We start from the raw sequence: 25,338 nt of genomic DNA, 5'->3' as shown, positions 1-25,338 counted from the left end.
CAGTGGTTAAGAGATTTGCACAACTGGAAAGTATTGGAGACATAATTTGAAAATATTTGCCCTATGGGTTAAGTCTGTGCAACGGTAAAGTTCAAATAAGAAAATGCATTGATCTTTCCCAACTGTTGGTGCCTCCCTCCATCAAAATTACCTTGTGTAATGACAGAAGGGCAAGAGCTAGATAAACAGAGTTAAGTGACTTGCCCAAATTCATATAGCTAAGAAGTGTTTGTGGTCACATTTGAACCCAAGTCCCCCCAAAGCCACTCCATCCACTGAACCACCTGGCTGCTTCTCCTTGTAAATATTTTGTATACATTTACATAATCGTGGATAAAGCAGTGGTGTATAGAGAACTAGTGAGCTGGCTTTAGAGGTAGGCAACCCTGGGTTCAAGTCCTGTCCCTGACACATCATGGTTGTAAAACCTTGAGCAAATCCCTAAGTTATTAGGCAACTCTCTAATAGTCTAAGTTGTGGAGAAGATGCCAGCCTGTCTAGACAGAAGGAGTTTTCTCACTGTGAACTCTGTATACCAAAGAAATCATAGCTGCAGCCCCTGTGTCTTGTCCCCCCTGTTCATACACCTTCACTCCCCTGGTAACGGGTAAGCTACTCAAGGCCCGAGGGCTGAAATTTTTGTCTCCTTTCCCCAGCATTTAGCAAAGTGTCCAGCACACAGTAGGCACTGAATAAGTGCTTGTCAATTGATCGAATGAATGCACGTGATGCAGTTCACATGTGGCCAGATTTTATACAATCTAGATTTTATTTGTATTGCTTCATCTTCATCCGCTTTTTGTGTCAGGGTAGACTGGGATCAGATGGGCACAAATATTTTATGCATGTGGTCCGCTGACAAGTAAGCATCAAGCCATCTTTTTGGCATGAAAAATGAATCTGTTTTCTATTCCCTGTGGACCCTTCTTCTCCCCCTCCCCCTCATTCTTCTGCATTCCCTGTTAAAATAGATTAGATCCAGACTCCAAAGGACAATTTCCCATCAGGATATGATACATCAAGCCCATTGGCATTTATTTTCATGCTCCTTCACAACCCAGGAAGATACTCGAACAAAAATGTAAAAAGTCTAAGCTGATATTTCACAGATTATTTCCCAGAGGCAGCTTTCTGAGACTATAAGCTGCAGAAGAGTTTCTGACCTGAATTGGGAAAGGTCGTTTCTTCCTCCCTGGTAGTACATTAGACCAATGAACTCATGCATCTGGACTCCAACCCTCATATTCACCCTCCCCTCTTCCCCAAATACACTTCCAGCATCCAGACAGCATGCAGTAGAGAATATTCTATTAGACTGGGGTCAGGAAGACCAGAGTTCAAATGCTATCTCTGACATTTACTGACTTTGAGACTGTGGGAAAGCTTCTTTTTTAAAACCCTGTTACCTTCTATCTTAGAATCAATACTGTGTATTGGTTTCAAGGCAGAAGAATAGTAAGGGCTAGGCAATGGGGGTTAAGTGACTTGCCCACGGTCACACAGCTGGGAAGTGTCTGAGGCCGGATTTGAACCTAGGACCTCCTGTCTCTAGGCTTGGCTCTCAATCCACTGAGCTAGCCAGCTGCCCCCTCTTAATATCAATTTTAAGATAGAAGGGCAGCAAGGGTTAGGCAATTGGGGTTAAGTTACTTGGGCAGATCTGAACCCAGGTTCTCAACATCAGTACCAGTGCTCTAACCATTTAGCCACCTAGCTGTCCCTTGTTGGAAAACTTCTTAACCTCTGTGTGGCTTGGGTAACTTGGCAATATTTATTTGCAAAGATATAGATGGGTTATAATCTGCTTTGCTTTAGGGAGTTCTCACCTAGAAGGTCCCCATGCTCAGGAAATCACAGATCCTTTGTGAATCTTGGTTGTGTTTCCCTGAAATGACATTCTTTTTGGATAGTCACTGTTCTCTCGGCACTTACAGACTATCTATCTCTCTGTGATGTTTGAGGATATCTTAGCTTCACTCCATTGACACTAACAGCATATGCTTATCTGTCTGAAGAAAATCATTGCTCTCGATGGTAATGTTTTCTTTAAAAAGTCAGAATAATCGCTTTATCTATGATTCTGCTGCTGTTTAGCTTTTATGAAGTCAGACAGTTTTTCTAGGTCTTAAAACAGCATCTCAGGCTTTTGAAACTAGAAACAATTTTTGCTTTTTAGATCTAATCCTGAAAATCCTATTAATAAATTATCTGAAAAGCTTCAACATTTATGGTAACCTTCTGGTCATATTTGGGATAAGGTTCTCATGATAACATAAGACCTTCAGAATGATCTAATGTGATGTTGGCCCACAGCCCAATGTCTACTGGGGTGTGTTCTTGGGCATTTTGGAACTAAAGTTCTCTGAGGTGAAGGAAGTCTCCTTTGAGCAGTGCCAGTCAACTGAATGGGGAGGAAGTCTAAGCCAGGAGATTAGATGTACCTGGGAGATATTTAAGGCTAATATTGTTCCACAAAGTCCATCTGAAAGTGATTCTTTCCTCATTTAACTTTATAGCACATTATAATATTTGTATGAATTTATTTTTTAAAACAATAATCTTCTAGTGAAGTTATATGGATTTGAATCATGGACTATCATAGTCTCTGAAGAATTAAAGTTAAGAGTTACACACAATGCAATGGGAAAAGTGCTTGGGCAGGTTGTTCTATATTATCAATAAGGAACATCTCGGGAGAAGCTACATATAGGATATGTGATTAGAAAAGAAGATGGGTTAATTATGGAGTAAGTGCCAGGGATAACTGATGGAAAGCCCACGTGTTCCACTGGTAATCTTGTAGTGTTATTCCTTCCAGTTTGTGGGAATCCATGGATAGGAATCTTTAAGGGACAGAAGATGGATGGGTTATCATCTACATTGCTGGAGCAAATTCCTACATGTTAATATCACAGATCTGCCGAAGTACTAGAATCAAAGGATCTGGTTCAAATTCTGCTTCTACTATTAACTACACATTTAATCTTATGAAAATTATTTTGTTTTTCTGGGTTTTAGTTTCTTCATGTATAAAATGAAGAGGTTGGATGATGATTCCCAAAGTCTTTCTAATACTAAACCTATAAATCTATAATTATATTTAAAATTTTTTTCTATTTATCTGTGTACATGTCTTATTATCTCTCTTCTTCCAACCAGGCCATAAGCTCCTTGAGGGAAAGATCCATGTACAAATTAGGCACTTAATAAATGTGGAGTGAATGAATGAACTATGTGTATTTTTTTAATTGGAAGCCCCTACAGGGGAATATCATGGTATACATTTTTTAAAAATACTTAGCTTCTGTCTTAAAATCAGTACTGTGTATTGGCTCCAAGGCAGAGGAGTGGTAAAAGCTAGGCAATGGAAATTAAGTGACTTGCCCAGGGACATACAGCTAGGAAGTGTCTGAGGTCAGATTTGAACCTAGGACCTCCTGTCTCTAGGCCTGGATCTCAATCCACTGAGTCACCTACCTGTTCCCATCATGGAATACATTTATCAATAAACACACAAAAAAAAGAAGTGAGGAAAATCTCTGCAACTGTGTATTTAGACATAAACATAGTAAGAAGAAATCCCAGAAGAAAGCCTGAAGCTATTCTTGTGGCCTAAAATAAAAGTGTAAATATGCAATAGGCAGGAGAAGAAAAGGAAACAGAAACTATTTAATACACCAAATCATCAATATATCAAAATGCTTGGTTATCATAAAAATCCACATGGATACCAAATAAAACCATTACTCTTGATCACCAAAAAAAGAGCTCTTATTATGAGAGTATGCAAGGCGATGGTCAAACAATGAATATTAAGGTTAGTCACCCCTCTGCAACTTGGCAATAAAAACCACAATTCAAAGCATATAGCTCAATGTCTAGTTCAGACATTAGGAGGTCATCCCCCAAAGCAATAATTGAGAAAAGTTCAGGTGCATCCTATCATTCACTCAGAATCTAGGCAAGAAAAAAAATAAAAATCAATACTGTGGTAGAATTGCATGACATTTATTAAATGCCTAAAAGGAAATACATAGAGAAAAAAGACTTAGACCTGTGATTCTGTTTATCTCTATGTAAAGAACTGATTTTAACTTGGTAGACATTTGAAAACACACTTTCTGAAGTTGGAATTGTAGTCTGTACTGTCAGAAAAATAGATTTCCATTCCTAAAGGAATATTCTGAAAGAAAGAAAAGAAGGAAGGAAAGAAGGAAGGAAAGAAGGAAGGAAAGAAGGAAGGAAGGAAGGAAGGAAGGAAAGAAGGAAGGAAAGAAGGAAGGAAGGAAGGANTTAGGTCTCGCTTCTTTTTTTCTTTTCAGTTTCCATCTGACAGGATTCTCAATAGAGAGTAGATGGTTTTCTGGTTATCAGCCTGGTCTTGATTATCAGATTAAACTATATGAAACCTCAGTACACATGGAGACACTGAACACTAATATAAACATTTAGTGAACCCCCTTCTCTAGCCTTCATTTCCTATATGAATCCTTTCCCTCACTGAAGAGTAAGAAGCTTGAGGACAGCTTACTTTGGAATTTGTATCTGTAGCATTTAGCAATATAAGCATGCCACATATTTTTACATACATATGTATTACATACATATAATTATTACGATTCCTTCCTTCCTTCCTTCCTTCCTTCCTTCCTTCCTTCCTTCCTTTCTTCCTTCCTTCCTTCCTTCCTTCCTTCCTTCCTTCCTTCCTTCCTTCCTTCCTTCCTTCCTTCCTCCATTTCATCCCTCCTATATATCTTAGAAACATGCTTATTTGTAGATGCAATTGTAGAATAAATATCATTATTCTGGGCAAAGTTGGAACAACTAAAATTGATTAGTTCCCTTGGCAAAAGGCCCAAACTTCTGTTCTTTCCCACTCTTAATCTTAACTGAAAATGTAGCAGAAAAGGATCTGCCCTTTCTTAACAGAGCCTGCTGGATGTGCATGGGAATTTCACTTCACTAAAATCTTTCCAGCTTGGTAAAAAATAAAAAAAATTAAGAATTTCAAAGTAACAGCCCAGGTACAAAGTATTATTAACAAACACAGCAGTGCTTGAGGAATTCTGTGTAAAAGAGTAAGGTGCTCCAACCAAGGGATAGCTAGGTCTATTTAGATACTCTTTGGATGTGATATTGACTTATTTGGAGACTATTTTGATGTCTCCTTTTATTCTATTTAAGAAGCTTTGCAAAGAATGTAGACCCAATTCTGGTTCTACCTGGTTCACCAGGGTTTGCTTCAATAATTTGAAGGAATCATGATTTCATTTATGAAGTTACTTGGTGGTAGAGATAGCTACCCATTCAAGTCTTCTTATCTCATGTAATGCTCCTTCCTATCTTCCTGTTAATCCTCTAGCATAGAACTGGGGGGTCGTGCCCAATATTGAGACACATGTTGGTCTTATCTTGCATGTTTCATATTTATTAAAAAAATGACCTATATCTTTGGCTTTGGGGAGTTGAACTGAGCTCAACTGTTATGGCTTTTATATAGTGCTTTAAGGTGTTAGCAAAGTACTTTACATATATTTTATCTCATGCAATAACCCTGTGAGATGGCTGTTTTTCCTATTCCCCATTTTATAGATGAAGAAAGTGAGACTGAGAGAAGTTGTGACTTGCTCTGGGTCTTACAGCTAGTAAGTATCTGAGGCAAGATTTGAACTCAGTTCTTTCTAATTTTGAGCATGTAAATCTTTTTTATTTTTATATTTATTTATATTTATGTTATATATTATATAATTATTATAGATAATATAGGCAACATATATTTAGACTTATGTTATGTTATATAATTATTATATATAATATAGATAATATATGACAAATATGAAAAAATATATAATCAATGAAACACATGGAGTTACATTTATCACCTTTTGTTCTCACTATGTGACCATTCTACCTTTTCTTCCAGGCATGCATTTATTTCATGTTATCCTAAATATTATGGCTCTTCTATTGTGTAATATTTCATTGGTAGCATGCCACATACTACTTCTACTTGTCATGAGTTTCTTTCTGTTGCCCTTTCAGGGACCTTCAGTTTTCATTCTTCAGAGAGCACTATATTCTATGACTTAAAATTATACAGAATGCCAGAAGAAAGCATGGTTAAAAACTTGGACCTTTGTTTCTGGAAATCATTAAATGGTTTAAAGCTTAGTAAAAACCTGAATATTTTAGTTCTTTGTTCAAGAGATTAATATAAGTCCTTTTGGCCTGTGGTGATTTCAGTTCAAGTCCTTCATTAAATAATTACTTTTCTCAGGCTATATCCACCTATAGACAATATCAGAATTTAGACTGAAACTAGTAACAACCATGTCCCAAATGAAAATCTTTTGTCCCAGAGGTCAAGTTTAGAACATCTAATTTAATCTTTTAAGGACCAGAATAGACAGACATCCCTTTAGGGAACTACAAACAAAGCAGATATAATTGATGGCCAGATTGAATCCCTGTAATTTTTAGACTTCTCTTAAATAATCAAAACTCTTTGAGAACTGAGATCTGGACAATTTTCCTGCCCTTTTACCCAAGTGGCTTTATCTTTTTGGTCCTAAAATGCTCAGAATTAATTATGCTGCTTTTATCCAGTAAACCAGAGGAAAAAAATGCTTTATCCCCTTTTGAGAGTTGCTATTTTCATGGAAGTTGTCAGGTTGGCCAAGATAAAGACATATAACTTGAATGTTCACTTTGCAAGAGAAAATATAAAATTAAGTGCCAGAAATTCTCTGACAGAAACCGTTATAAAGAAACTGTGACATGTGTTGTGGCCATTACCATGAAGACATTTAGAATGTCTGGATCAGTAACACTGAAGCAGTAAATTCAGTATGTAAAGCAGATGTAAATTCAGCATGTACATAGCCATTAGTGAAGCTGGAAGGCCCGTGCCTTAATTTGTTAATTAATTCATTCAATAATCCCTTGAAGAGAGTCAAGGTAGTCAGCATTCTTTTATCGTAAGTACTTGACAAGCATGGAAGCTTAAAACTTTTGATGGAAAGTGAATTAGATTTGAAATGAAAGGAACTGGTTTCAAATTCTAACTCCATGCTACTTTGGGTAAATCATTAAATCTCTACACCTCGGTTTCCTCACGTGTAAAATAAGGTGGTTGGACTAGATGGTTTCTAAGGTGCTTCTTAGCTCTAACAATCTATAATCCCTAGGTTTTACACTGGTCTCTGGTGGTAAAGAAGGTATATTTACACTTAACAAGAACTTGTTGAGTAGTTTCAGTCAGGTCCAGCTCTTTGTCAATCCATTTGGGGTTTTCTTGGCAAAGATACTGGAGTGGTTTCTATTTCCATTCCCAATTTATTTTAAAGATGAAGAAGTTGGGCAAACAGAGTCAAGTGACTTGCCCAGGGTCACAGAGCTAGTAAGTGTCTAAGAAAAGATTTGAACTCAGGAAGATAAGTCTTTCTGACTACAGCTCCTGTTCTCTATCTGCTGTGCTATCCATCTGCTTCTCTTAACAAGAATAGAGATCCAGTTATACTATGAAAAAAAAGGTGAAGAGGTTGTGGAGGAGATGGTTAGAATCTAATCTAATACAATAAATCTTACATATCTACTATGCATAAGACATTACACTGGAAACTGGAGACAAAGATTGAATGAAAACTAAGGAATTTACTTTCTATCTGAGGAATTTAATAAATGAAAAGATATCTATACACAAATGATTAAATTTTTAAAAATTACTAAACTTTCTTGCAAAACACTCTGCTAATCATCCTGTATATGATAACTTTGAGGAGAAAAGATATGAATAACTAGGGGGAAATCAGGAAAGGCTTCTTGAGTCGAACCTTAAAAGAACTTAGGAGGGAGCAGCCAGGAGGTTGAGTTGATTGAGAGCCAGGCCTAGAGACAGGAGGTTCTGGTTTAAATTTGGCCTCAGATCCTTCCTAGCTGTGTCACCCTGGGCAAGTCACTTAACCCCCATTGCCTAGCCCTTACTGCTTTTCTGCCTTGTAACCAATTCATAGTATTGAGTCTAAAATGAGAGGTTAAAAAAAACAACTTAGAGATTTCAAGTGGCAAAGGGAAGGAGATAGCACATAAAGGAAGGCTTGAGGCAGGAGAGGAAATGGGAAACTCAGGGAAAAGAAAAGAGGTTTGTTCCTCTGTAGCATAAATGGTGTGAAGGGGTTGGGGTGGGTATAAAAATAATCCTGGAAAGAGAGTCTGGAGCCAGCCTGTAAAGGGCTTTTAAAAAGCCAAGCAGAAGAGTTTGCATTTTATCCTTGGGTCCTGTTGTAACAGCCTGCTATTGACCAGCTGGTATAACTCCTAAGAGATGAATATGGTACCCAGATTCCCCAGGAAATGAGGAGAGTTCATCCTTGTCTGAGCAAAATTCCCCATTTCCCCCAGCCCCACATTAATTTTTCAATCATCACACTTTCTTCCTCAGTACCTTGGCTATACCTACCCATAGCCATTATCACTTCCTGCTTACCCGCACCCACATTCTGCCCTACTTAGCCAGGTCCAGAACTAATCCCGGCCAAGCTTAGATAAATCCATTCCTTCTAGAGCAGAGAATAATATAATCCTGGGGCTAAATTGATGTGTCCCATCTGGCCCCAGACACTTCCCAGCTGTATGACCCTGGGCAAGTTACTTAACCCCCAGTGCCCAGCCCTTACCGTTCTTCTACCTTGGAACCAATACACAGTATTGATTCTAAGACAGAAGGTAAGGATTAAAAAAAAGAAGAAGATGTATCCCAAAAGGAGAATACAGTCAAGGAGAAAATTAGAGGGGAGGAAACAGAAAACGAGATTCCTCACCTGTCTGGTTTTGGCAGTGAACTGGAGAGAAAGAAATATCATCCAGGGCAATGTATCCTCCCTTGGCACCATTAAAAGCAACTTCAAAAATAACCTGCAAAGGAAAATGACATTTTATCAACTGTTTAAATATTCTGTGGGTGAACTTAAGTGCTCTTACTCAAGATTTATGATGACCTGGCTAAGGCCAATGGATGATGCAAATCCAGTTTCTACTTACTGATTCATGTGCTGTAACACAAAATGTCTGGTGATGTCCTTTATAAAAGGATTATGAGAAATAAGCCACCAGGCTTCAATTTCCTAGTGAATTCCTTTTTTCTCCTCTTGGATCTCAGTTATGACATGCATGTAACTCACTGTTAAGAGTGGCAGAATGAACATTTTTTTCATTAAGAAGTGAAAGGAATAATAGCTCGTGTATAGAGAGAGATCAGACTGGCCTCTGCCTCCTGCTCTCCATAGGGAACTCTATTTCGCTTTAGTTGGTTCTTTTTCTGCCACACATGTAGAATTCTATAACAAGCAGAGGAGCAGGAATGAGTGACAGATGATCAAAAATCAATAAAAGTTCTACCTCAGCAGGCAGGGTATAGTGGAAAGATCACTGACTTCCTGAAGTCATAGAAACTAAGGTTGAAATCCCACCTCTGTTACTTTACCACTTCTGTGACTGTGGGTAGGTCTCTTAAGCTACTCCAGCCTCAGTTTCCTCACCTGACATGAGAGGGTTGGACTAGTTGGGCTCTATAGTCCCTTTCAGCTCTAGCACTATGATCCTGATAGGGCAGGGTCATAGATGGGGCTGGTAGGACATTGCCAGATGTGATCAATGTTTTAGTATTATTTTCTCTGTTATTACTCTGTTTTTCTTTGTTATAATATCAGAGAAAGCAGGGATCTCCCAAATATTGTGAGGTAAAGACAAAAGATGTATTTGTTTAAAACCCTTACCTTCTGTTTTAGAATCAATATTATTGGTTCTGAGGCAGAAGAGTGGTAAGGGCTAGGCAACTGGAGTTAAATGACTTGCCCAGAGTCACACAGTTAGGAAATATCTGAGGCCAAATTTGAACCCAGGAGCTCCTGTCTTCAGGCCTGGCTCTCTATCTACTGGGGCACTTAGCTGCTATATCTATATCTATTATCTATATCTATATCTATATCTATATCCATATCCATATCTATATCTATATCTATATCTATATCTATATCTATATCTATATCCATATCTATATCGATATCTATCTATTCATTAATCCACACAAATTTCTTTTATAGATATAGATATAGATAGATACACACATACATATATGTATATTTGTGTGTTTATTTAAAGAGTTAATCAATCAGTAAGCAACTGTTAAGCATTCTACAACAATGCAGTCACTAAGCTAGGTACTGGGAGAGTCAAAGACAAAAATGAAAAACAGACCTTGTCATCAAGGAGCTTATATTATCTCTAAAACATTTTAACTATTAAAAAATCCTCTCCCAATATTAAAGGCAAAAATCTTTCAATCCAGGATCTTGTGATCTGACCAGGCATAATAAATTGGTTAAATACCAGTAGACTCGGGGGCAGCTAGGTGGCTCAATGGATTGAGAGCCAGGCCTAGAGGTGGGAGGTCCTGGGTTCAAATATGACCTCAGACACTTCCTAGCTGTGTGACCCTGGGCAAGTCACTTAACCCCCATTGCCTAGCCCTTACTATTCTTTTGCCTTGGAGCCAATACACAGTATTGATTCTAAGATGGAAGGTAAGGGTTTAAAAAAAAAAAAAAGAATGCCAGTGGACTATAACCTCCTTGAGAAAAGGCACTGGTTTTGTTTCTGCTTGGTGTTTAGTAGGTGTTTAATAAATACTTGTCAAATGAAAGAACACTGTTAACTCCTGTAAAACATCCATTTTGTTCTGTATTCCTAAACCCAAGGAACTACCTTGTAGTTGTAAATGTGCCTTTGACCACAAAGGCATTAGGTGAGAGTCATTCAATAGATCAATAGAAATCCTTCACTAGAGCTGGAAAAGTCAATCAATTCAGAGTGTGACCTATTTTAAATCAGTCAATAATGTATGGCTGTATGTCATAGGGCAGTGATGGTGAACCTTTTAGAGACCAGGCACCCAAATTGCATCCTCAGGCTGCATGTGAGCTGCCCCCTTACTCTAGAGAGGGGAGGGAGGAAGTGCTCCCATTGGACTGCTGGGCAGGGGGTGGGGCATGTGAGGAATATCTTCAGATGCATGGAGAAGGGGAGGGGAGCAGCACCCTCTGGGCATACTCCAACATGTGTGCCATAGGTTCACCATCTTGGTCATAGGGGAAAGAGAACTGAAGAGGAGATAAAGGTTCTTAGGTTAACTCAGATGCTAACTCTGTACAATTTGGGGGAAATCAGTTCCCCTCTCTGTGTCTCAGTTTCCTCATCTGTAAGGAAAAAGAAGGAAGGTCAGAATAGATAGTCATAATAGTTGTAGCAGCTAGCATTTATTTTTTATTTATTTTAAAAACCCTTTCTTTTTGCCTTAGAATCAATACTAAGTATTGGTTCCAGGGCAAAAGAATGATAAGGGTTAGGCAATTTTTGTTTTGTTTTTAATAGCCCTTAATTTCTGTCTTAGTAACTCTAAGACAGAAGGGGAAAAGCTAGGCAAATGGGGTTAAGGGACTTGCCCAGGGTCATCTAGCTAAGAAGTGTCTGAGGCTAAATTTGAACACAGGTCCTTCCAATTCAAGTCCTGGCACTCTTTATCAACTGAGGCATTTAACTGCCTATATACCTTAGTATTTATGTAGTACTTTACATGTGACAAAGTGTTTTGCAAATATTAAAAAAAATATGATCTTATCCTCAAAACAACTTTGTAAGGAAGGTGCTATTATTATCCCCATTTTACAGATGAGGAAACTGAGGTAGACAGTGAAGTGACTTAACATAGGGTCACACTGGTTACAAGTGTCTGATGCTGGATTTAAACTCAGGTCCTCTTTACTCCAGGTCCAGTGTTCTATCCATTGCACTGCCTAACAGGATGATTTCCCAGGTCCCTATCTGACACAATATCCTATGATAATTTCAGCATTCGCTGAGCAGTATATGGACTTGACCATTGAGGGATGGTGACATAACATAAAAAGAGTAGAACCACACTTGAACTCCAGCACATTGTGGGGAAACCTTGGAAGGACCTGCAAAATGTGAACGCATTGCATATGTGTGTAGGAAATTAGAGGAGAATAAAGTTCACAAGACTAGGGAATCTGTGGCTGAAAACCCTTAAATCACTATTGGGTAAATTTTTTTAATGCATGTGTTCTGCGTGCATGTGTGTATGTATATATGTGCATGTGTGTGTGTGTGTACATTTCTATTTTCCTAGAGTATTCAGGTCATGGAAGATTCATTGCTGCCAATCTTATTTAGAGAAAGGGAGTTCATGAGTTTTTTAATTTTGGAAGGGAAAGCCACATAAATAAATGTCACTGATTTCTGCAGTTTATGGGGCTTTTCCAAGGATATTTGCAAGTATGAATAATACCCAAGAAAATATTCAAACTCCTTCCCTCATAATTATACATATGTGGGACACATGAAGCTAGATTCAAACAGAATAAAGTTTAGAATTAAAATATTTTAGCATTGATGATGGCATTGAAAAATGTTTTTAAAAGTTCCATTAAAAACACATTTTAACCCAAGAGTTTAAGTGAGGATGATGGGAGTTTGCCGAATAGGCCCGTATCATTAAGACTCTGAGTCATTTCACTTTTATAGAAGGCACATAATTTTCTTTCCCCTTTAGGCTCTGAGCTCATAGGAACTTTTCCATTGGGCTGCAAGAGTAAATAATATCTTGTGTGACAAGTGGCTAGGAAATAACACTTCCTCTGAAGTAGACATTGTATTAGTGGAGGTGGGGCATGTTATGGAAGAACCATATCAGAAACCAAGGACAATTTTTTTTTTAGGTGTATGCACTGGACAAGATGGGAAACATTATCCAAAATTATTTAGAGCAGCTTAAAGTACTTACTCTACTCCTTTGCTCGAGAGAGGGGGAAACGTTGCAGTTAGCAGAAAAGTGAAAATGGAGGGATATGAATGAGTAATGATCATTAGTATGCTACTTAAACTTTATTATCGACAATGAAAGCATTGCAAGCCTTCAATCAAGATCTTGGTTGTTATGGGATTTCCTAAAACAGAAACTTCAGAAGGAGGTAATTGTTAGAGTTTTCTCCTTGATATAAGTTGGCATTCATCCAGAGGCATCTCTCTAAAAGAGAGGGATATCACTCTGTGGGAGTAATACACTTCTAAAGCTGGTGCAAAGCCCTCATCAATGGTCTGCAAGATAATAACATAATTTGTGTTTAAGGAATATGATAGGTTGAATGATTTGGCAGACAGATTAGAGGCATGAAGTCAAATTAGGAAGGTTTTGCAAAATAAATAAAAAAGAATAAATATTATTTTTCCATGTCTTCCAAGCAAAATCTCAATAACATACCAATTAACAAAAGAATCATTTTCTTCCTTTCAGATATAGCTCAAGTATTGTCTTCTACGAGAAGCCTTTCCTGATCCCTCAACTTCTAGAGCCTTCCCTCCCAAACTACCTTATATTTAACTACTTTGTATATATTTCTATGTATTCACTTTATGTTTATGCTTTTAATATATTTTTATATGTACTTGTTATGAACAGGAATTGCTTGATTCTCCGTATAGATATCCCTTTAATATCACAGGGGTTAGGGGCACAGTGCTCCATGATCTGGAGAATCCTCATAAACCTTTTTGGCTCTCTCTTCCTACCGGAGAAGAAGTGTGATTTTTTTCTTTTTCTTTTATGGAGTGTTTATAGTACCTTATATGCATTTATGAGTTACTCAACTTTGAAAGATATCTCTATATTTGGAGCCTTTGTGTGTTATTTGCTGAATTTTCTGTTCTTTTTTGAAAACTTTAACTTTTTACTTATTTTAACTTAAAAAAAAGAAATTCTGCATATTAATGGTATTAAAAGATAAACTATGTTGCTATTATACAATACTATACACATATTTTGTGCATTTTTGAGTTTCTAACTTTTTTTCTGTATCTTCTATTAGCCTTTATTTGTGTTCTGTGGCTTCTGCAAAACTCCCCCCAAATTCTCATTTAATTTCTTATGCTGACCAACACTATGATGGGGAAAGTTGTGATTGGAAGGGATATCTGTACTTGTATCCCTGGCATCTAGCACAATTCCTAGTATATAGTAGATGCCTAATAAATACTTATTAATTGACTAATTGAATGAGTTTCACTTAAAGAGCACTGAGCGGGTCTATTCTACTATGCACTACACCAGTGGTTCCCAAACTTTTTTGGCCTACTGCCCCCTTTCCAGAAAAAAATATTACTTAGCTCTCTGGAAATTAATTTTTTTAAAATTTTAATAGCAATTAATAGGAAAGATAAATATACCTGTGGCCATCACTGCCTCCCTAGATTGCTGCAGGACCCACCAGGGGGCAGTAGCGCCCACTTTGGGAATCATTGCACTATACTTTTTCAAGATCTACATAAAGGAACAGTTCAATAAATCTTTTATTTTTAAAACCTTTACCTTCTGTCTTAGAATCAATACTGTGTATTAGTTCCAAGACAGGAGAGTGTTAAGGGCTAGACAATTTTTTAAAGTTAAAATAAGTAAAAAGTTAAAGTTTGCAAAGTGTTAAGGGTTAAGTGACTTGTCCACGGTTGCCCAATTAGGAAGTGTCTGAGGCCAGATTTGAACCTAGGATCTACTGTCTCCAGACCTGGCTCTCAATCTGCTGGGCTTTCTAGCTGCCCCTAATAAATCTTTTTGACTGATATTTTATTCTTTGGTTTCATAAAGATTACTCTTTTAGTATAAAGAAATGAATGATAAATAAATAGAAATATAATTCGTTCTGTTTCCACTTAATTTTGGAAGATTTCTTTTGAAAGGCTTCAGGGGGCCATTCTGTGACCAAAAGGAAAACTAATCATACCTCTGTTGGGTAGGGAGCACTGAAGTCAACCTCAGCTAGGTTCCACGCTTCAGTCATGGAACCGTCAATTTTCCATATCTCTTCATAAAGTCCACTGGCATCCCGAGTATATAGAGTGAAAACGTTGTCATTCCCATGCTGAAGCTGGTAATAAAAAGACAGGCAACCAGACATGGGAGTTGTTGTCCTTGGGGAGATGAGCTGGGCAACTTCTTGGAAGTGCTTGACGTAAACAGAGTCCACATACATATAGTGGCCTTTAGAAAAAGGGGGGAGGGAAAGCAGAGAGAGAAGAGTTTTAAAAATACATGGCATAGATGAAACTCCATAAACTACATAGCCATAAAGGGGCCCTTCTGCATCATCTAATTGAAATAAAATGGCCTCAAATAATTTTTGAGTGGAACCTTGGGTCCTAATGCACATCAGATTAATGGGATATAGAAGATAGCCAATATGGTTATAGGAGGGCAGAAGCTTGAAAGTTTGCATATATAATACTGATTTGATTTGGTCATTATACAGGCTAATCCACCTGCCAATTTTATAGCAAATTTTCTGAGTAGCTAATGGTAATATTTAGAATTTTTTTCTGAGCAGCACCATCAACTGGCACTACCATTGCATAAATTAATGAAATGCAGTTTCAAGAGAATGGTTTTAATGACTTTTCAAATGTTTCCAGATCACAGTTTTAATAATATCTTCCTATTTTACAAAAAGGCGTAGCAAGAATAAAAACTACATTTACTATCTTTTAAAAAAAGAAAGAAGAAATACTATAATCAACTTCCACTAATGACCTATTTAAAAGCCTTATTAAAGCACAGTAGTGCAGGATTCTTGAAGATCATGGCAATGAGACCCGAGTTCTAGCAGGTCCTACCAGTACAAAGGCCACATGATGAAGGGAATAAGGTGCTAGCTCTTTGGATACTTTTTAGCTGGGTTGCTTAATCATTCCTAGCCTCAGTTATATTATGTTTAAAATGATTATGTGGGAAGCTAGAAGGCACAATGAATAGAGCCCTGGGCTAGGAATCAGGAAGCATCTAGCATAATTCCTGATATATAGTAGATGCTTAATAAATATTTATTTCAGGAAGACTCATTTCCTGAATTTAAATCTGGCTTCAGACACTTACTAGCTGTGTGCCTCTGGACAAGTCACTTAATCCTGTTTGCCTCAGTTTCTTCATCTATAAAATGAGCAGGAGAAGGAATAGGCAAACCACTCCAGTGTCTTTGTCAAGAAAATCCCAAAATGGGATCATAAAGAGTTGGACACAACTGAAATGACTCAAAAACAACATGATGATAATGATAGTATCTACCCCATGGGGTGGTTGTGAGGATTACATGATTATCACTTGATCAAATGCAGTATGGATCCAGAAATGGGCTGAATGTTTATTGTCTAGGCTAGCTAAGTTAGAAGAGTGTTAGTTGCTAGGCAGTGGCTGGCAACTCAAGAAGACTTATCTACTAAAGACATAAAGGGATAGTGATTTATATTGATGAAGGGAGTATCACAGATCCTTGACATATAGTAGTAATAGCCTTTACCCTTGTTAACCTAACTCTCTTCCATGTATCCTCTAGCTCTACCTCACTGAAGTGTATGACGTTTCTAAAGCATATTCCTTCTAGGGCATCAGATTGTATACATTCTGAGGACAGACAATTTATCTATTTCCTTTGCCACCTGTTTTGCCAATTATACTGATCCCATTTTCCAAGAAACTGTAGGGGAAATGAGTACTAGGTGGGACTATGAAGGTCCTAACAGTTTTCTTCTCTAGTTTTGCTAACATTCTTGAAAAAAGAAAATACTGTCTAGGAATTTAAAATATTTTGAAGATCCCAGAAGAGAGAGTCAAAGCAAATTTAATAGTATTGGCGAAACATCTTTATAATTCCACATACAGCCTAGTACAATATTCCACATATACTGTGTACCCAATAAATGGTAACTGATTGACGAAGACTTAATTGACCATGTCACCACAGGAATCTGTAATCTGATTGCCTGAGAATGTATTTTCAGAGGCCCACATCATTATACTGACATTCTCTTTCATATTAGAAACATTGGAAACATTCTTTTCTCTTAGAAAGAGTGGTCTGGTCTGACTGAGATACACCAACATGGAAGGCAACACCAAGAGCTTCAAAATCTACCCTTTTCATAGAGCAGGTGTAAGTGGAGTCCTTGATATTTATCTCTAATATATGACTCCTAGCTGCATTCCTCTAAACTCTTTATCCATAGCTAATACCCAATTTTAGAGTTGCTATCTTTCTGTTTTATGTTATCCTCCTTTCAAAATTTGTCCCACCCCAAAGAGCCATCTTCTATAACAATGAATAATAAAAGGGGAGAAAAAAGCAGTTCAGCAAAACTAATGAATACATCAACTCATTCCAACAGTCTGTACAATGTCTTTCACTCACAATTCCCCTCTTCTGCAAAAAAAAAGACAGTGAAGTACATTTCCTCATCTCTTCCTTAGTACTAATTATACAGCATTCAAGGTTTAAAGCCACTGCTGTCTTTCCACTTTTGCTGCTATAGTTATTGAATATTTTCTTTTTCTGGTTTTGTTTTTTTTTTCTCAGAATCAGTTCATGTAAATGTTCTATGATTCTTTGCATTTTTCATGTTTATCATTTCTTCTGGCAAAAAAATATTCCATTTCATTGGTGTATCACAATTTGCCTAACCACTACCCAATTAGGAGCCTCTACTTTGTTCCCAATGTGATAATTGCTTTCTAACCAGTCGGCTCATCCCTTCCCCATTTACCTCCTCCAACTTATTCATAGCTTCCAATTCAACACTGTCCTGCTCCGGACATTCAACAGTTCTCTATAAGTTCTAGGATAAAAACTGAAATTTCTCACTCTTGCATTCATGGCTCTTCATAACCTGACATTCACTTAACCAAGGCAGTATTATCTCATGCAACTCCTTGTCATATGTCAGTTAATAAATACTTATCAGATATCTACCATGTGTCAATCACTGTGGTAAGTTCTGGAGATATACATAGGAAAAAAGGACAATCTCTCCCCTCAAGGAGCTTACAATCTAATGTAGAAATCCAACACACAAAAGACTGATGAAAAGCAGTAAGGGAGGAATAACTGGGGGAGTGGGGAGGAGAAGACCCTTGATTCAGGAGCATTGTGAAGTTAATCAGAGAAATTTTAAAGAAGGTAACTGCAGCCAGGTAAGAAATGAGGAGATGTTTGGACTGAGCCCTCTGCTTAAATGGAACTTGGTATTCATGTATCCACCCACCAATCAGAGAGGAGGAGGATAATGGGTAGAATGCCACTGATGAGATCTTATCTTCTTGGAGCATGGTGGAGAGATCTCAGAGTATGTTCTATGCTATAAAAGGGAGAACGGTATAGAGAATGGAAGGCTAGCTTTGGAGTCAGTAACAGGAAGATCAGTGATTCCCAAAGTGGGCGCTATCGCCCCCTGGTGGGTGCTGCAGCAATCCATAGGTGTGGTGATGGCCACACTTTTTTTGTATTACATTCTATTCTGAGTTCAATAAATAGTTTCATAATTTCCAGGGGGCGCTAAGTAATATTTTTTCTGGAAAGGGGAAGGTAGGCCAAAAAAGTTTGGGAACCACTGATATAGATCTTCAAGTTGTGCTTGTGACACACTGAATGTTTGACCAAAAGCAAGTCACTTCACCACTCTCAATGCTTCATGTCATTCTTAAGTTACAGATCCATTGTTGGTCTACATTAGAAGAAAGAATCTTCAAACTGTGAGTTTCCCAGCAACTAGCCTGACAAAATCACAGGTGAGAACCAAAAACTTATAGCCAGATCAAACTATTTACTAATTTCTGCTTTTCTACACAAACCTTTGGTCATATTATTTTCTCCATTCAGAAAGCCCTGACTTCTTCCCCTAATCCTTAGCTGTTGAAAATTTATCCATCCATCAAAGTCCATCTCAAATGCCACCTCCTCTCTTGAAAACTTTGCCTAATCTTCTCATCAAGAAGTGGTTTCTCCCTCTTTTGAACTCCTCTAGTATTTTGTACTTCTCCAAACACACTTGTTACACTGTACCATATAGTTTAGTTATTTTTTAAACTCTTAAACTTTCTGTGTTAGAATTAGTTTTAATAAAGAAGTGTGGCAAGGGCTAGGCAAGTATTTGGGGTTAAACAACTTGTCCAGGGTCACATAGGTAGAAATCTGAGGTCAGATTTGAATCCAGTTCCTCCTGACTCCTGGCCTGATGCTCTATCTACCATGCTGCCTAAGTGCCCCAGTTATTTTTGTTTATGTTTTATCTTGACTATGAGAGAATAAGCTACTTGAGGGCCAAAAAACAAGTCTTATCTTTGAATCCATCCCATCTTCTAGCAGGGAGCAGACACTCAACAAATGTTTTTGGATGAATGAATTATAAGTACAGTCTTTATCTAGCTGACAGAAACATGATAACCCTCTTCACAGGATGATTGCTTACCTGCTGGGGGACAACATTTTAATCTTTGAATGTGCAGTTTTAGAGCCCCATTAACAGTTCATGCACAAGACTCTTAGAACCAAGTCAGCCACGATCAAATTTCTGTACATGAAAAAAAATCAAGCAAACATAATGTGACTTGCCCAAAGTGAGTCAGTGGAGCTGCTGGGAATGAGACCAGAACTGCTGACACCAAGTCTCATATTTAACCACCAGACTAGACTGAATTCTGTTACCCCTTTCTTCTAGGGTCATTCATCTATTGCCAGACTGAGCTACATCTTATTGGCAAATTGTCAGTTGTTGCAAGTTTCTCACTGAGAAAAAAAAGGTAGTAAGTGGTAGAATAACATAAATCACTCAACAGGAAAGAGAGAAGAGTTGATTCAGAAATCACCTTTCAGGTAGAGGCCAGGAAATACCAAGCCTTGGGAGTGATGTACAAGTCTGGGGTCTGGATGCTGCCAGGTACATGCTGAACTGAGAGCAGTCCCAGGGGGCAGTGTGGTAGACACCCTGTCTGTTAGTTTTAGCAGAAAATCTTGATGAGTGGCCTGGCATCATGAAAATATGTCTGACTGGCTTTAGGGAAGTCGGCCACCCTTCCTTGAGAGGAGGCTACCTCAGGATCCACTCTGTTTAAAGAATCTCTTAGTCCATCTGTCTTTTCCAGGGTCTTTCTGGTTTGTTTACATGTGAACAGAATTGGGCAGAGTTCCATGGCCAATCCAGCCTCTAAGGGATTCTTTAGGCCCATTGTTCAGAGCGACTGACCTTAGGTATCTAGTTTTTAATCTCCAACTGAAGACAAAGCATCTGGATTTTTTCTGAGAGGAGAAAAGAGCAGTGAGTTTCCCATGAGGTCAAAATTAAGAACTTCCATGTTGGATGCATTGTCTTTCATGTCGACATCACCTCTGTTAGATGAGTGTTTGTCCCTTATCACTAGAAAATACTCAAAGAGGATGAGCTTTACAGGAGGAAACGACTATTGAGCTAGCTGAAAAACCAAGCCACACCATCACGATTTCTATCAAAACACGGGTGGCTTCAGAGTTAATGCCTGTATTCATAGTGTGTATACACTTGTTTCTAAGGGAGACTCTTATGTAGTCGCTCTGTTAATTGTCTGAATTTCATTTTGAATTAGAAGGTCCTGGCTGATGGCCATTTTCCCTTGGATTAGGAAAAAGAGATTTTTAGGGCAGTTTCTGAACTTTTATTTTTCAAATGGTCTGGCTAACCATCAATTCCTACTGATTCCCTTTGGTTTGACTACATAAAAAATAGCCTCTGACAAAGCTGTGAATCTACACCATTTCCACTCAGGCTGAGCTGTTTGTAACTATGATAGTGTTTCAAATTCTCTTGGGAAGAAGAGCTTGGTTTCAAGAAATTCATGACAATTGGAACACTACAAAGATAGAAAGGATTCGGCATCTCTAGGGAAGGTCTCTTTGTCTCTTTTGAAATTCAGGTTTCAGAGTTAGGGAGTTTGTAGGAGATTATGGCAAAATAGCCATTTGACACAGGTCTCAAGGAATAGTATTACAATGTAAACTGTGATTGGGGGGAAGGCACAGGATAAGCAAGTGTGAAACCGACATGTTAAGAAGCAGTGTTCTGAGGGGAAAGCAAGCCGGTCTCAGACTCAGGAAGACTTAGGTTCAAGTCCCAGGTCTAACACATGCGGTGGTTGCAGGAACATAAACAAGTGATTTAACCTCTCAATAGCCAGGAAACCTTTTAAGAATAAAACTTGAAGGGGAAGTGCTGGGAGTCTCCGCTGGGAGATGGGGTTTTATTACTGAGAGTTCCCAAATGAATAAAGTCATTGATCCAGCCCCCAAACCCCAAACCAAACCAAAATAAAATAACATTTATAAAGCATCTCCTACGGGCCAGACATTGTACTAAACTGATTATAATTATCTCATTTAATTCTCACAACCACCCTGGGAGATAGGTACTATAATTATCCCCATTTTACAGGTAGGGAAATTAAGATGAACAGTGATTAAGTGAGGACCAGGGGTAACATAGCTAGGAAGTAGCTGAGGAGGGATTTGAACTCAGGTATTCCTGAGGAAAGATAAGTTATGAAACTGTTTAATGTCTAGGGCCACACAGCTACTGTGTCAGAGGCAACACTTGAACTCAGATTTTCTTGACTCTGAGTATGATTTGTCCATTATGCCATACTATTTCTCAGTATGTTATTCTTTCTGTAGATAGAACGCTGGACTTGTCTATTGCCATAGAATTCTAGACAAAACAGTGAATGAAGGGAGAAATATTAAGTTTTTATTCATTTTATGTTTTCTCATTGTCATATTCTGAGATGTGCCTAACTCTCTACCTGCATTTTCAAAAGTAGAACCAAATACAAGCTTGAATAATTTTTTTAAATTTCAATAGTAATTTTTTGCTCTTGTTATTTTATAAACAATTCTATTCCTTTTGCTAAGAAAAGTACAGGATAGTAATAAATGTTGTGAATAAGAGAATGATTCAATTTCACTTCTTAGAACGTGAAATAAAGAACAAGCTTGATGAATCAGAGCTCAGGAAAAATAGGATGAAAATCTCATCCAATTCTACATAGCAGGGATATTCCATTCTTTTGATTCTGACAAAATTGACCTATTAATCTATGTAAGAAAACTATTTGGGAATATACCTCGAAATTTGTTTGCTTCTTTTTACAAATTTTAGAATAACTTTTAAATCATATACAAAAATTCTTTGTTCACCACCTTTTTTCCTATAAAATACAGTTTAATTAGGTATATATTGTGCAAAATATAATACAATGGAGGAGCCCATAAGAAGACTTTATCAGCCTTCTCAAGATCTGGCCCATCAAAAGGTCCATCCACAAGATTTTGGCAGCATCCAGAAAATGCTTTGCATTTTCTTCTTCTGGTTTGATTTTTCTCTGTAAAACAGCAGAGTGAAGGCTTCCAGAGAAAGAATGATAATGAGAGAAGATATAAACAGCACGCACTTGATGCAATAGATATCTGAGCAATTTAACATGCACTTTACAATCAAAGTTGATTGATTGCATGAAAAAAAATCAATAAGACTAATGCAAGGTCAAAAGTAAATGAGAGGAACAGCTACTCTATTTTTAGAGTATGACCTCAATTTGATTTGCAACTGTGTTCACAACCTTAGGTTTGAGTGATTACAGGCAATACTTTTCAAATAACAATTTTAAATAACTAAACTTTTAGTTTTAATAATTAAAAAATAGGCAAAATTTTAAAATGAAAATTAAAAATGAAATTAATTTTTAAAATACAAAATTTTAAAGTATATATAATACCTTAAACTTTTCCAAATTCTTTACATATGTTGCTTTATTTTAACTGTACAATAATCTCATGAGGTAGTCACCATAGATATTATTATCTCCATTTTATGATGAGATTGAGCCACTTTTCCACCTAGTTGCTAAATGCCTAAGGGGGGATTTGAACCCAAGTCTTCTTTCTAAGTTCAGTACTCTATCCACTAAGCATGCTCATTCTGGTAATCATTGTGCCTCCTTATATAGTCCTTTAAGATTAACTTTTAAGGCTAACAAATTCAGTAAGATCTAAGGCTAGAATTATGAGACAGAACTCTTTAAACAGAGAAGCAGACCATTTAAGATCTGGAAGGGAGCATGCAATCTAATCTCCATATTTTACAGATGAGGAAGTTAAGGTCCATAGAAATTAAGTGACTGACTGATCCAAGGTCATACAATTGGCTATCGTTCTAGCCAAGACCTGAAACCAGGCGTCCTGGCTTAGAGCAGGGATATTCCTATTATATACCACATTGACATAAAGCAGAATTCCAAAATAACCACAATGATTTCAGTGCTCACGAATGCCTTTAAGATAGGGAAGGGAGGACTGTCAGTGTGGTGCCTTTCAAAGAATGGATCATATCCTGGCTTTAGTTAAACCACAGTCAAATGAGTGGTCCAAGAAACTGCTTATCTCATGGAATCCATATTCTAGTCCTTTCCAGCAGAGATTCTTGGCATAATGCAGTCTAAATAACTGTTTATTCATCAGGCTAGTCACAGGGAGATTTTTATATCTAGAGTTGAGAAGGTTAACTTCTATTGCTTAGATTTCCCTTATGCAAGCATAAGAAGTTCCCTTATTCCTCAACATCTGAGCTATTAAAATTCAATGTCATTTAAGGTCTTCTTTGCTCATAATAATCTAAAAGTGAGTCAGATTTGGAGTCAAAAGGACTTTACCTTAAAACTAGCTTATTAGCCAGCTAACCATGTCACCTTTCCACTCTTCAGCTTCCTCATCTGCAAAATGGGGCACTTACCTCAAAGGACTTTTCTGAGGCTCAAATGAAAGAATGCCTGTAAAACACTGAGACCTTTAAAGCCCTATGCAGCATGTCCCAAAAGTCTTTAATAGCTTAAAACTCCACAAAGATTTGGGGGACATCCTGTATAATAACTAAACTTTATAGAGGTTTTAACATTTACAAAGTGCTTCATATCTATCTTATCTCTATAAAGGCCACTTTCTAGATAGTTACATATATATTAATCTATATTTATATAGATTATTAGAACCATAAAACCTTAAAAATATATATGTATATACATACATATCACATTTTGTAAATCTTAAAACACACATACATACAGAGTACTAGAAGGATCAGGATACACTTATATATATGTTTTAAATGTTAGGCAAGTGCTTTTCAATCTGTCTATTTGCTTACTTATCCACTTCTATAAAGGTCATCTGATGGATATATCTATATATCATATATCTCTCTCTATATATATGCATATATATCTTTCTAATATACTCTATAAACCTTATTTTTTGTAAGGCAGGATACACACTCATATATATGTACTATATATCTATATCTTTATCTCTTTTAGGGTTAGCAAAATGCTTCTATTCTCTCTCTTTCCTTCCCTCCCTCCCTAAATCTTTCTTTCCTTCCTTCCTTCCTTCCTTCCTTCCTTCCTTCCTTCCTTCCTTCCTTCCTTATCTATCTGTCTGTCTGTCTGTCTGTCTGTCTATCTATATCTCATTTGATACCCACACTAATCTAGTGAGACAGATACCATTATTATCACAATTTTACAGATAAACTGAAGTTGAGAGAGATTTATTCAGGGTTACACAGCTAGTAAGTGTCTGAGGTGGGATTCAAACTTAGGACTTCCTGACTCTACTTCATACTCTCTAGGTATTAAATATTTTGCTCGTTTTCTTTTGAATTAATCTCATTTATATTTTGAAAAAATAATTTTTTTTCATAGACACAGCCTCTTTCACTCCACATGAAACAGCAGGGATTCATCCACTGCACATGCAGCATTCGGCTAACATCTGCATAAGCATGCTCCCAGCTGTGGCTGCTGGAGGAGAAGGAATGTATGTGGACCTGGGATAGAGTGTACGGATTTTGTGCCAAGATAGAGCGAGTGTGTATAAAAACTCTAATCCCCTTCACCGCCATGTATCATTTCACTAGTAACTAAACTATATAATCTATATTATTTATTACATTTATAAGAAGGAAGTGAGAATATTGTTTTTGACATTTTCCAATTTCAGTTCCTGATCTGTATACAAACAGCTGTATCTAAGGAAATGTTTTCCCTAGCTCTGTTCCTTTTGTCCAGCCTGCCCCCTGTCCAGTCTTTTCCTCTGGTGCCAGATTAATCTGTCTAAAGCTCTGTTCTAATAATCTCACTGTCATGCTGGAAATTTTTTAATGGCTTCCTATTATCTACTCAGTCCAAACTCCTTAACAAGCAAAGCTTTTGATGATTTGACTTCAAGATACATTGTCAATCTTGTTTCTTACTCCTCTTCCAGGTTAATCTGCCCTACCTATTAATTTTTATTTTATTTTATTTTATTTTTTATTTTAAACCCTTAACTTCTGTGTATTGGCTTATAGGTGAAAGAGTGGTAAGGGTAGGCA

At 37.3% G+C, this 25,338-nt stretch overlaps 1 protein-coding gene across 1 annotated transcript in view; it reads right to left on the bottom strand.

The window, feature by feature from the left end:
- MAMDC2 (MAM domain containing 2) overlaps window positions 1–25,338 on the bottom strand; it is a 246,321-nt gene that overhangs the window by 88,362 nt on the left and 132,621 nt on the right. The window contains exons 6-7 of the mRNA XM_044657367.1: window positions 14,850–15,106; window positions 8,820–8,913 (exon numbers count right to left, since the gene is read on the bottom strand). Coding sequence (XP_044513302.1) covers window positions 8,820–8,913; window positions 14,850–15,106 — 351 coding nt within the window. The remainder of the gene's footprint in view (window positions 1–8,819; window positions 8,914–14,849; window positions 15,107–25,338) is intronic.

Source organism: Gracilinanus agilis, chromosome 1 (assembly GCF_016433145.1).
Source record: "Gracilinanus agilis isolate LMUSP501 chromosome 1, AgileGrace, whole genome shotgun sequence".
NCBI lineage: Eukaryota > Metazoa > Chordata > Mammalia > Didelphimorphia > Didelphidae > Gracilinanus > Gracilinanus agilis.
This window is presented reverse-complemented; position numbering and strand designations above follow the sequence as displayed.